The 13796-nt window shown below is 41.7% G+C and overlaps 1 protein-coding gene and 1 non-coding gene across 4 annotated transcripts; both read right to left on the minus strand.

Annotated features, from left to right (window-relative positions):
- Nucleotides 1–208: 208 nt before the first annotated feature.
- On the minus strand, nt 209–12857 carry ankrd16 (ankyrin repeat domain 16). 3 transcript variants are annotated; one of them, XM_078281458.1, is made up of 7 exons: nt 12421–12857; nt 10949–11169; nt 8754–8796; nt 7371–7479; nt 7101–7262; nt 6132–6207; nt 209–2399 (listed from the first exon to the last, which is right to left on the minus strand). In XM_078281458.1, exons 1-7 carry the CDS (start codon nt 12756–12758, stop codon nt 2233–2235), a joined length of 1116 nt encoding a protein of 371 aa, XP_078137584.1. In that variant the 5' UTR covers nt 12759–12857; the 3' UTR covers nt 209–2232. The 3 variants fall into 3 exon arrangements, with proteins under 3 accessions (XP_078137584.1, XP_078137582.1, XP_078137583.1); XM_078281456.1 differs by having other exon boundaries at nt 209–2396; nt 6128–6207; XM_078281457.1 differs by lacking the exons at nt 209–2399; nt 6132–6207 and adding an exon at nt 6306–6517.
- trnay-gua (transfer RNA tyrosine (anticodon GUA)) lies at nt 12236–12323 on the minus strand. The gene is given in 2 exon segments: nt 12236–12271; nt 12287–12323. It is a non-coding gene; the product is annotated as a tRNA-Tyr (tRNA).
- Nucleotides 12858–13796: the final 939 nt, after the last annotated feature.

Below are 13796 nucleotides of genomic sequence, written 5' to 3' on the forward strand. Positions count from 1 at the left end.
TCAGCTGTCAATCACTTGGAAGAAGAGGCGCAAAAGCCAGAGACGGTTAAAGAACTAGAGTATCTTTGCAAAAGCTGTTTGAAAACGTATTAACTAAGTGAAAATACAATGTCTTACTGTTTCAAGAAGCACAATTACAACTTTTTAAAGTTCTAAGGTATCTTACTGTATTGTATGTTTAATGTGCTGTACATTTAGTAGAGCATATTTAACACTTTGCCTTGAATTAATCAATGAGTCAGCTGGAAAAAAAATAGGTGTTCACAAGTTTTATTTACTTTCTAAACATGACATATAACCACAATTACTATTATGTTTTTTATTGTTGAATACCAGTGCCCTTACATTTTGTATGTTCCCTACATAGTTTCTTAACACCCTGCATATTAAATAGGAGGTAACTCTCATACTATAAAGTTTGACCTATTTTGGCAATAACTCATCATCTCATATGAGTAATTCCAACAACAAACCAAATGTTATGATATGTAATGCAATAATAGTGTCATTTCACTATTTGTGTTGCCAAAGTAGACAAGATTCATGGTCAACACACCTGTTGAGTAAACCCGGTGAGGTTAATGAAGTTAGCCTCTGTATTACTCACCCAACTCAGTCTTTATAGCATTCAACAAAGCATTTTAAAAAGGTGAACATCTAACCTCATTCAGGAGCTTACAACTACACCTAATACATCGTTTTTATAAACAGCACTTTTATACAAAGTAATACACAGCAGTCAGCCAAAACGACTATGGGTTTCTCAGAGGAGGTTGCTATTGTTTAAAGCTTGGGTTTTGTTTTGTGTCTGACATCCCAGCAACTGTGCTGGCAAGCTAGAGATGTGAGATGATATGACAAAATCACACAAAGGCATGTGAGCTTTAGCATGTCCAATCATGTCTAAACCTCACTGCATAGCATTGTCTCAACAAGATATTTGCTCCCATGCAGCAGGGTGGCTGGCCTTTTGGTACAAACACCATTATGGCCTTTTTGAATTATTTTGGAGACACTTTTCAAGTTATTGCAGTCTAAGTCAAGTCACTAACATCAAATACAGGTCTGACGTAGTCTCGCGTTGCCAGACCGTCCTCCACAGCGCTGCAAAGGAAGGTCTGGCTAGTCCACACAGCATTCCGGGATGGGAGAAAAACGTGCTCTGGTTTTTTGGCATTTCTTTAAACCAATCACAATCGTCTTGGGCGGTGCTAAGCGCCGGACGGAGCCACAGTGCCGCTGCAAAATAGTCTCGGGAAGGAACTTGTTTTGGTGGAACATGTGTACGTTCAAGTTGTTTTAGTCGTGCAACAGAAAACTCAGATTGGACAGATAGTCTAGCTAGCTGTCTGGATTTACCCTGCAGAGATCTGAGGAGCAGTTAACCATAGTCCTCACAAATCCACCGGAGGTTAGAACGCCAACACAAAGAAAGAGGAAGGTGGAAATGAGGGACATCCTGCGGAACTTCCGGCGGTACCGAGGCAATCCTATCAATGAAACGTTGTGTGTGTGTCTATATATATATATAGACTATCCTTAACATAACCCCTCCCCTACTGATCTTTATTAAAACTACGATACTACTAACATTAGAGCACGTAGCATCAGTGTTGTATCGTTCATATTTATTGTTGCTTTAGCCAGACTTTTAACAATAGAGATATATTTCATGCAGAGTTCAATAGTGCTGTAACAGGTGTAGGGTGTGTGTACAGTATATGTTGTTGATATGTTTTTGATGCGTTTCAGGCGACATCAAGGATCTGTTTAATATCAAACTGAAGCCAGGTCATGCTGCTGCCTTCTCCACTGACTGCGACCTGCCCTCCACACATGAGATGGTGCGCAGCATCGGCATGCAGGTGGATCTTTATGTATTTATGTATGTTAACCATAGTCCTCAGAAATCCACCAGAACGCCAACACAAAGAAAGCGGAAGGTGTTGGACATCCGGCCAAAAATGAGGGACATCCGGCGGAATTTCCGGCGGCACCTGAACAATCCCGGAAGCGAAACGTCATCGATATAGACTAGGTCTGATGTAAACATAAGAGACTAAAGACAGACTTTATTTAAAGTCATGTGTCCACTATAAAGTAAAGATGTATGCTAATCTTCACAACCTAAAACGGATTGACTTGAATCACATTAAATGTTTCAGGTTCTTTGCTTTACTTATCTGAATGTTACAGAACCTAAATCTGTGTTCTGTATAACTATGGTATCGTTTATGACGGGTCCTGTAAGTCACATTCAAACACTCGCACTACGTCTGGTTTCCTGGCATGCTGACGTGCTGTTGTGCCTGACGCATCCTCCGAGTCTTTGAGTCCGAGCTGCAGGAGTGTCCCGGCGGCGTCTGCATGCTGCCCGATGCAGGCCATATGGAGAGCTGGGAAGAGAAGAGAACACAAGAGGGTGGTAGGTAGGACTGGGCGATATGGAGAAAATCCAAAAGGCAAAAACTAGAACTGCTAGAATAGTCTGGTAAATTCAGAAAATGACATCACTTTACTGTAATGCAGCCTTTAAAAACGGCACTCAACCCATTCAGCCGTCTTTTTTCTTATGCAACAAGTCATTTTGTATGTATATATTTGTTTTTCTGCATTTATTGTTTATTTCATATTAATGTTAAATATGTTTGTTTGTTTGTTTATGTATGCATCTTTCACCAAAGCAAGTTCCACATAAGTGTAACTTATTGTGGCAATAAAACATTTTCTGATTCGGATTCTGAAAAATAGACAACACTTTTGTTATATTATGATATAAAGATATAAAAAATGTAAGACAATATCCAGCCTCATATATCAATATAGTATTGATATATTGCCCAGCACTAGTGGTAAGGGACCATACTGGTATATTTGCATGTTTTAGACAAAGCATACCTTGTTTTCAACCTCCCAGGCAGCCTTTGGTTTCATTTTCTAACAGTATTTTATTTAATGTGGATCCCCATTTGCTGTCACTACTGTATAAGCAACTCTTTTCCTGGTCCACATAGTGCATCATTTGGCCTTTATTTATTTGGTCAGAGTTTATTTTCATGTTGTAATGCAGCTGAAAGCGCAAACTAACTTCAAAGTTTTTTCTCGCTGGTGCATTCTAGTGCTGCTGGAAAGTTTCTACAGCCAATACTTGAGAAATCTTTTTCATAGCCTCCACATCTATTCATACTTTCTTCTGGATTAGATTTTGAGGCAGCACAGCTTTTTCACTAACACATTACTATACGAGCTTCAAAATGATACCATAACTATAACCACTGACAAAATAGTGACTATATGTTCACCGAGATGGATTATTGATCTAAATATTATTTTTCAAAGTGCTCTAAAATTAAGTAATTTAGAAAATGACACGTTATCTTCAAATCTTTAACTCAAGTTATCACAACCTTATGCTAAAAAAAGGCATGCTTTGCTGTATTAAAAGGCCCTGCAAATCTATTTTCTCAATCAGCTTCTTTCTATGAGCGATATGGTCCTAAACAAACATATCATTTTCTGCTTCATTTCCTTAAAGTTACAACACCTTTGGTTGAGTTAAAATGAGACTTTTCTGTCTGACCCGTTGTTTCAGGGCTTTTCTGAGTGGTTTTGAGTGGGTAGGGCTCAGCTGGAGGAAAATGATGTCAGCAACATCTGAGTGAAAAAGGCTCGTTGGAGATGAGCCAGGCCTGAGCAGAATCGATCACGGGCGATCGCCACCCAATGCATGCCGGATAGGATTTGTGTCCGACTTGATCCTGCCTTGCTCTGACATCATGCACTCGTGGGCAACGATAACCTCACGAGATCAAGGCAGCCGCAGTCCACCGACTGCAAGACACATGGCATGATGGGAAAAGCCTGGCCACCTGATTGGTGATGATGAACATGATGTTTTATATAAACCTTTTATTGTTTTTGAATATGCCCTGCAGTGCCCTGCTACATCCTGTTATGCCCTGCAGTGCCCTGTTACACCCTGCTAAGTCCTGCTATGCCCTGCTACATCCTGTTATGCCCTGCAGTGCCCTGTTACACCCTGCTAAGTCCTGCTATGCCCTGCTACGTCCTGTTATGCCCTGCAGTGCCCTGTTACACCCTGCTAAGTCCTGCTATGCCCTGCTACATCCTGTTATGCCCTGCAGTGCCCTGTTACACCCTGCTAAGTCCTGCTATGCCCTGCTACATCCTGTTATGCCCTGCAGTGCCCTGTTACACCTTGCTAAGTCCTGCTATGCCCTGCTACATCCTGTTATGCCCTGCAGTGCCCTGTTACACCCTGCTAAGTCCTGCTATGCCCTGCTACATCCTGCTATGCCCTGCAGTGCCCTGTTACACCCTGCTAAGTCCTGCTATGCCCTGCTACGTCCTGCTATGCCCTGCAGTGCCCTGCTACGCCCTGCTACGTCATGCTACCCTGCAGTGCCCTGCTATGCACTGTAACGCCCTGTAGTGCCCTGCTACGTCATGAACTACTACAACTACTATTTCTAGTCATAGTTCCATTATCTTTATTGTGACTATACTTGCCACTGTTCATCACACCCCCAACCGGCACCGTCAGACACCGCCCACCAAGAGCCTGGGTCTGTCTGAGGTTTCTCCCTAAAAAGTAGTTTTCCTCACCACCGAGGTTTCTGCCTAAAAGGGAGTTTTTCCTCGCCACTGTTGTACTATATGCTTGCTCTTGGGGGAATTGTTTGGTCTTATAGAGTATAGCATATTATAGAGTGTGGTCTAGACCTACTCTATCTGTAAAGTCTCTAGAGACAACTCTTGTTATGATTTGATACTATAAATAAAATTGAATTGGAGGGATTTTAACTGCTATTTGTCTGATTTAAAGGCTCATTCTGTACAGAACACATGTCGTGTGGCTGATAGTGACGTTTAGAAGTCAGAGAGACTAAATATGTTCAGATTACTGATCATCTACAGTCTGTTGTTTAGTAACATCAGCAACAGATCACATGTAGAGCATTTAGACAGCTACTCTGTCATAATAAAAACAACTGGAGACTTGTGTACAAGCTGATATATGGGTCTGATAACATTTTAATAAATCAGGATCTGACCTAACAGGATGTGAGTGTTTCTGTGGTTTCCTGTTCAGACTGAAGGCTGCTGGAAACGGCTGGAAACTGTACGACTTTAACGCAGCTTTTTGTCACCGCCCCCCCCGGCTGCTGCCGCCTGCTCTCGTCCACTTTACAGGCGAGGTGCAGCTCATCTCAAACGAGCCTACAGTGATTGTTTGCTTATGTTGTGAGCACTGTCAATCATATCTAACTCACCACACCCAAACAGTCCTGATGAAGCAGACTAACTGAGGTAAATCAGTGCGTAACCTTTTTGATATTAATGAACGTCCGTTACATTCAAGCCATTGCCAAATGAGTTGCTACAAAGCTAATGAAGACTATCAGCTCCACACAACTCTCTCTGGATTTCTCAGTGTGACTATGTTCAGAAGATTGTGGCGTCCGGTGACTTTCCCGCGCAGAAACTCAAATGAAGATAATGACCTCTTCTGAAGAGTCCATCATGTTTTAATGCTCCGTGTCCTCCTTGGCTACTAGCAACTGTGTGGAGGGGGGGGGGGATTCTGCACGATCACGGAAGCCTTGTATCATGTGGATGCGCCGACAGTGTTGTTGTCATTACTTAGAATTCCTCATGGGGGAGACAGAAACTACGCATTGTAGCTTTAAGGATGCTTTTTTCTAAACCTGAACTTTTACCGTTGCTTATTTAGCCATCAATCGATCAACATTTATTTATATATAGCGCTATACAGCAACCAACAGGTATCCAAAGTGCTTTACAACAAGGACCAAGAATAAAACAAGATAACATATGATAAAAAGAATAAAACATAGAATACAGTCAAATCAGAAAAGGTTACATAAAAACAGGAGAAAGAAAGGGAAAGTGTCACAGTGCTACTATGTATTAAAAGCCATTCAAAATAAATATGTTTTGAGTTTGGATGGTTTATAGAACGATACAGTGCTTAAGATTTGAAACCACATTTTCAGGGGCTTTAGGTGTATTAAAAACAACAATATTTCACAAGCTCACCACTGCAGCTGAAGTGAAAACATGGATGGTGTGATAAACGGCTTACCAGTTCTTCCCTTTTTTGTCCCGAACATGAAGATCTGCCCCTAACTCCAGCAGTGTTTTTATAGTGGACGTGTGGCCCTCCTAAGAAAAAAAACATGAAATGAGGAAGGAGAGTTTGTTTGCACACTGTAAACTGCAAGGTGTGTCAGTAGCTTTATAAATATATTTCCATACCGTCATTTTACTACTGCCCCTTCTGTGTCTTCCCTGTACAAACGACACCTACGACATGTCTTAAAGAGATGAAGTTAAAGAGATATTTTGATATTTGAAATCCAGCTCTGTGTCATCTTAGTGTGGGCAATGTGTGCAGATGAACGGTGTGTGGCTCCCCATCCGTGGCACTGCTCTCTGCGGAGCTGAGTTCTGCCGATATCCACCGGATGGCACGCTAAGATGACAAAGAGCTGGTTTATAATCGGCAAAGTATATAACTACATATTTTATCTATTTCAACTTCTCTGCTCGCCTGCTAACTAGTTTTCATGCATTCTCAACATTTGGTTTTCAGGTGTTACAGCTGACTGTGGAAGTATTTTTGATTTAAATTGTATTTCCACTTTTTTTTAAAGTTAAGTGAGCTACTCCACAATCTTACCACCCCCCCCCAAGGCAGAGTGCCCAAATTCTTTCAGGTGAAGGGCCAAAATGTATCTGGATGGAAGGCCGCGGGCCAAAAATAAATGTTGATGTTGAAGAATACCATAATTCTTGTAATTCTTCGTAGATAAAAGTTGTGTATTTAATTTAATAGGGAAGTTTACCAGCACTGCATCAAATTGCCTTTAAGCTCAGATTAAGTACTTTTTAGTAGCATAAAGTCATTATGGTTAGGATTTTACAGCACTTTCTTGTTAAGAGGAGATAAGCGGGCTAAAACAAAAGGGAGCAGGGGCCAAATTTGGCCCACAGGCCCCAAATTGGCGCCCTTGCCCTAATGTAAAGTACCGCTGGGTAGGAGTCCATGATCTAACCTTTGCAGCGTAATGCAGGGCAGTGAGCTGGATGCCAGTTGCTCTATGATTGACGTCTACATTCAGGTCCCGCACCAGATACCGCAGTGCCTCGTCCTGGCCGGTGACAGCCACCTGGTGCACCGCCTGAGCCCCAAGTATATCCGCTGCTGTCGGACACGCCTACAGCACACACAAGTCACACAGTGTGTCAGTACACATAAATATCTCAATTTCTTACAGACGCTAGAGAATTACTGAACTGAGACTGACTGAACTGCCTTGTTCTACCTGATGCTTCTCTAAAAGCAGCCTGGCCACAGAAATGTGTCCGTTCCTGACAGCGTCCATGAAAGCAGTGACTCCACAGCTGTCAGCGCTGTCGGGGGTGTAGCCACATCTGGAAGAAGAGCGGTGAAGGTGAGAGTCAACGGACGAGTTTATCTGTTAGCAGCAAATCGTCACCATCAACCTCAAAAGTACGGAGCTATATTTATCCCAAAACATATAAAACGAAGGCTACATTTACATCGCTACGTTTTGGTTTTTCAAGCAGAGTTTTGAGCCAAAAGCGAACTCTGTGCAAACAAGTGTTTTTAGCTGTGAAACACTGGCGTTCCTGTTGGTGTTGGTGTTGCCAAAGGTCTCCGTTTGCGGCCGTTGAGACTGCAACACAACCCCACAGATTCCAAACCAAAACGGGTCAGAAGGGTTATAAATGTCTCCGGTTTAGGGGCTCTGAAACGCCAGAGCAGGGGGAATGCGAGGTGTAATCGTAGCAAAAGATATCCGTTTTTTAAACCAAAACGTACAGTAGCAATGTAAATGTAGCCTAAGAGTGTGAAAATTGTCAATGGCAAAAAAAAAAACTGAAGTCGTCTTAAAAGTCTACAAACAGAAGTGTAACCATCAGAATCATTCATTGTATATGATGCCGATTAATCACTTTAACGGGTGATTATTGTTCTTGAAAAATAAGTACTTTGACAAAAAAATATAGTAAAGCAAGGTATACTTACTGTGAATTTTCACAGTATTTCATTTGAAAAAGTTTCACATCTACGTTTTACATTTTCAAATGTGGCTAAAAGCTCCAAAATGTGAAGTAAGAGGACCGTGTACTTGTAATTGTTTGTTTGTCACATGTATTGTACTTGCATACTTTCCCCCCTTGAAGTGGCTAAAATCAACATTTTTATATTAACAATGGATCACATGAAAAAGCTGTGATAAACCCACTGTCAGCTACTTGCCCAGCACCAGGCAGCAGCTGGACAAAGTTAGAGACTAGCATTTAGCAACTGAAGAGCTGGTTAGAGGAGTGAATATTAGACTTGCAATTGTCAAGTATCCAAAAAAACAACAACAACTCCAAATGAATGCTAATGTCGCTCCTTATCTGTTGGTTGTGTAAATGGGGAACAGTTTGCCAACAAATTGGTCATAGCGACCTTAAAGGCTAAAACGGCCTATCACTTTTCCCCACCCAGATTTATTTTGCCAAACCAGGGATTGAACCGTGAATTTCAGGGCATTTTGAGCCAGAAATCCTAAGGAAAAGGTCTGGGGATGCACACAGCAAATGTCACTAATGGCATTGTGTCTTTTCAGAGCTGACTGAAACATGCGATTTGTTTTAAAGGGACGTTTTCCCCATACAAAATTCCAACCTACCTCTCCAGCAAGATCCGAACGACCTCCTCACAGCCGTGCATCGCTGGATGATAGCAACAGAGAGAGTATTAGTTATTATCTGACAATAAACGCAAAAGGTCCTTCAAATAATAGGAAAAAACAGATACTGCTTATGTCATCGCCACACACACACACACACACACACACACACACACACACACACACACACACACACACACACACACACACACACACACACACACACACACACACACACACACACACACACACAGATTTGGCCACAGGAGAATACCAAACACTTAGAGAGAAGATAAACCAGCCTGAAGTCAGGACTTTTTTTCTGTGTATGCCAGGTGTAGCTGTGGTGGAATTTCCAGAAACACCATGTTGTGGTATGATGAGACAAAGGGAAAGCTTAGACAACATCCGGTCATTCATAGGTCACAGGTCAGGGGACAAGAATATTCGGCCAGTCTCTGATAACCAAACCTGTTCGTGTATAATTATGTTTGTCTCTCTACGGATTGAAGGAGTCTACATGAGCCGCTTTCCAACTGGAGGGATTTTTGCAGTTCCTAGAACATAACGTTCCTAGAACCCTTTTTTTTCTCGTGTTCCGACTGGACCAGTTTGGGGATTTTTAAGTTCCTCTGGCTGCAGTTCCTGTAACTCTTTAGGCTCCTACTTCACGGCCACGGTCTTTTCTCTGTTCCCTTTTCAGCATAGGAACCTAGGTCAACGAGGGTCGGGTTTCTGGTACAGACAGACCAACAACGGGACAATTTTAACAATTTTCACCATCTTATTCAGCACTAATTACACTTCTGACAACGTTTTAGGCGAGAAATTAACGGTTTAGATTTTGAATAAAGGCAGTCTTGTGAAAATTGATGCCGAATTGACAATTTGCTTCAAAGTTTTCGGAGTTGAGAAGCCATGAAGTGAGGCGACAGCCAGCAGGCGACAGCCCAGAGACCCCGCTGTGAGCTGGAGGTCTCTCAGACCGCTCTCGTAAATAAGAGGCTTTTATTTCACCGTTGACGGTTCGTTTGTTTAAATATCACAACACATGTCCATCAGAAGATTAACGGGAACCTGTGGTTAACTGTCTTTTCGGAGTTAAACTCCGCAAGCACACATACCCACACACAGTCACACAGACACAGTCACACACACACACACACACACCCGCAGCAGGCAGAGGCGGGGGAGAGAGAGATACGTTTCTCCTCAGGAGACTTGTTTAAATTATGACAAATATGCTATATACATTAGATTTAGTTCATACTTTTTTGGTGTATTTGTTTTCTGATTTTAACACTATAAAGACCGTTGCCGTGCTTGCGTCACTCCCTTACCCCTCCTATAGTCCCTATGGCCACTTGGCCAGTGAGAATGCAATTGGAAAAAAACGTTTTGGGGGAGAGTAGTTAGTAGATCTGTTTAGAAGTGGACTTTTCCTAGAACTACGTTCCCTTTAACTACTTGGTCAGAAAACGGCTATGGTTGCAGCTGTATGATAAGGGAATGTTTTGTCTCAGGACTGTCTCCTTTTGGAGGTCGGTAAGCCAGCCACACTTTAGCATACTTCCCAGAGAGAGCGATAGGCTGAACTAGGCTTTAGCATCTGTGTTTAGGCGCCTGCAATATCTTTGTTTACCTTAAAGGTTCAGCTAAACTTAACGCCTCCAGCATGGTTAAACTGTACTGCCTGCTTAATTGTCTCCTCAATTGAGTGTTCATTAAAGGGGAACTACCGTTTTTCTTTTTTTTCAACCTGGACCCTATGTTCCTATGTTTTTGTGTCTAAGTGACTGATAGGAACAACAGTCTTTGACATTGGTCCAGTATTAAGAGAGATCGCTGCAGTCGGCAGCAGAGAAACAAGCTACAATGTAAGTTAATAGGGCAATTGTCCAGCTGGTATTTACCTTCACAGAAGTGCTCGTTTTGCCGCTCAGATTAATATGCTAAGTGTCTGACAACATTATGGAAAGGATCCCTGCAGAGATAGACCTTTAAAACCTCTTTGAGACCTTTCTGTTTAACCAGAAACAGCTCTGAAGTCGCTAACACTAAACCCACCAGACTCCATTTAAAAAAGGTCAAGGTCTCCCAAACCGTCTTCTCATAAGTGAAATGAGTTGTGCTGCTCCTGAGTTCTTCCCTAACAGTAGCCACTCGCTGGAAAGGGAAATCTGAGGATGCTTTACCTGCAGTGTGTAGTGGTGTCCTGCGCGTCTTGCTCGCCGTCTTCCAGACATCCGGCGCGACAAGAAGCATGTGCTGTATGACCAGAGGATCGCCCTCCCTGCAGGCAATGTGGAAGGAGTTCCAGCCGTCTTTGTTTCTCAGTGCAGGGTCGGCGCCGTGGCACAGCAGCTCCTGGATCACAGCCAGGTTTCTCCGGGTGCAGGCCATCATCAGGGGAGTCCTGACAGAGAACAGGCAACACAGTGACACCTACTCTGACCAAGTCAAAGCTACTGAGGTTGGCAGTCACATTACAGGCTTACATGCTAATAAACAGCATGTATGCTGATGTTTTAAAGACAGTTTTCTGGGGGATATAGTACATAGGGCTGCACAATTAATCGTAATTTTATCGAAATCGCAATATGGACTAGTGCAATCATGTGGACGCACCGACAGAATTGTTGTCATTACTCAGAATTCCTCATGGGGGTGACAGAAACTACGCACTATAGCTTTAAGTACTATGGTGCTGCAGAGACATCCCGGCCTAGTTCAGTGATTTATCAAAAAAATAAATCATTTAATTAAACTTAAACTATTAGACTAGAACCATCAAATAAACTGTAAATGATCACTTTTGTTGTGACTTTCACGAGGTGTATATATAGCATTTAAAAATCTTTACCTTCACAGTTTTTTAATTCTGATATAATTAAATAGTGCATGAACTCTAATAATAAGTGATTAGACCCAGTTTGTGTCCATTATGTATGAAGATTAAACTCTTCTTTCTCATTTTTTACAACACAAGAACTATATTATAACATATCCAAATACATAAAAAATTGAAAAAAAAACGTCAATAAAGATATATGTGCCTGATATTAAAACTTTTTGTTTAATTTTCCATATTTATAAAAGTGTGTTTTGTTGAGTCATTGTACAGCGATCACCTTGTTTGGACAGAGAAATAGTCGTGTGTGAAACGGGTTTATAACTATTGTGCAGTGCAAGGAATAGTGTTTGATGTAAATTGACAGGAACGTGTTTGAATCTCTGGAAATACCAAACAGACCGTTTGGGCTTTTGTTTTGTTATCTTTAAGACAAAATAGACGCTTAGCTCTGTGAATCGAATGTAACCATGAGAGGCAAAAAGTGGGATAATGGGTAATATATATTAACCGGCTGCTGCTTTTCTTTGTCTCTTTATAATTATTTCTTTTGTATGTTTGACAAGAGTTTCGCAAAAGAACTGTTTTCTAACCGCTTTACTCACTAAATAAATAAAATCAAAAACAGTGCTCCTTCGAGCCGGATTCGAACCAGCGACCTAAGGATTTCAGCATTATGCCTCTACAGTCCTCCGCTCTACCAACTGAGCTATCGAAGGGAGCTGTTAAGCGACTGTCGACAGTTCCTTTTTAAAGCCAAAAGAGGCCGCCGCAATATTTATGTACTAATTGCGGATAATACGGGGGTTTTCTTACCAGTCAGCTTTCTTCAGACTGTCCACCTTCGCGCCTTCCCGGAGCAAGTAGCTAACACAAGCCTGGTGGCTCATAGACGCAGCTTCGTGCAGCGGCCTCTTGTAGTCGTTGTTGTACACCTCCACATCCATGCCTACCTGCTTTATTAGATATTCCACAATGTCCAGGTGTCCCTTTCTGGCAGCGTAGTGCAGCAGGGTGTCCCCTGACCGACCGAAGTGTTTGCTGCTGACAGTCTGAACCGCCGCCGAGCCACCTAATGTTATCCGTTTATCCAGAGAGCTTAACTGTCCCTCCTGAGTGAGTTTCACCAGGAGTTTTAAAGTGTTTTCGTCCATCCTGAGTGGAGGTTAAACACAGTCACTTGACAGAAAATAGTTAAGCTGGGCTTCTTCAATACATGCTGGAGAAAAGTGTTTTCACAGGTTGTTATCGCAGAGTAGTGAAAAATGAAGTGGCCAACCAGAACCTTACACTAGGTTACTATCTTGCCATACATTAAGCAATACAAAATACGTACGATGTTCGAGCCCACCCCTGCCCATGCTACCGCCAGCCCCGGTACGAACTAACAATAATTCTTTATTTATTAGTAATCGCTATTGTTATTGTATAATAAATAACCCTATTATTGTAATGCTCACATATACGATTTTTACATATGGAAACACGATTGTAAGAGACATGTTCAAATATTTCCATATTGAAGTAAAACGCTTAATACGTGTTAGTAGATTATAGTTTGTTGCATTTTTTTTAAATTGTAAGGACGGCACATATGTATCTGTGAAATAATTTAAGACATATAGGCCTCAACCTAGGCTATTTTATATCAAGGAAAGAAAAACGATGTAAATGAGGAGCAAGGTAAAGAACCGTTTTAACAAACGAATGATTTGATAATTGTTTTGAATAATTCAAATAGTATTACTGACCAAATAATGCATAGATCAAAATAATTATTTTCAACCGGCCTTAACAAAGTGACGGCCCAAATTGTTGAAGAAGGGATAGACTTTAGTCGTCCTTTCCAGCAAAGCAACACCCTCGCCATTATGGGAAATGTAGTTTTTGGGACGACGTACGTTTGGCTCACTAAAAGACCCCCAAACACGGGTTTGAATGGTTTAAATCAGTTATCACTTACAGGATAGAAACGTATAGGCTAAGTATTAAAACACTTTTTGTGACGACGTAACGTTACGTTTTGGCTCGCAAAAAAAGAAAACGGGTTCAAATCAGTTATCGCTTCAGGATATGAATTTATAGGCTAGTGTATTATGACGACGTACGTTTTGACTCGCTAAAAGACCCCCAAACGGGTTTAAATCAGTTATAGGCTAAGTATTAGCATAATAAAACACTTTGAGTAAGTG

The sequence above is a fragment of the Sander vitreus genome, chromosome 23 (assembly GCF_031162955.1).
Source record: "Sander vitreus isolate 19-12246 chromosome 23, sanVit1, whole genome shotgun sequence".
Lineage (NCBI taxonomy): Eukaryota > Metazoa > Chordata > Actinopteri > Perciformes > Percidae > Sander > Sander vitreus.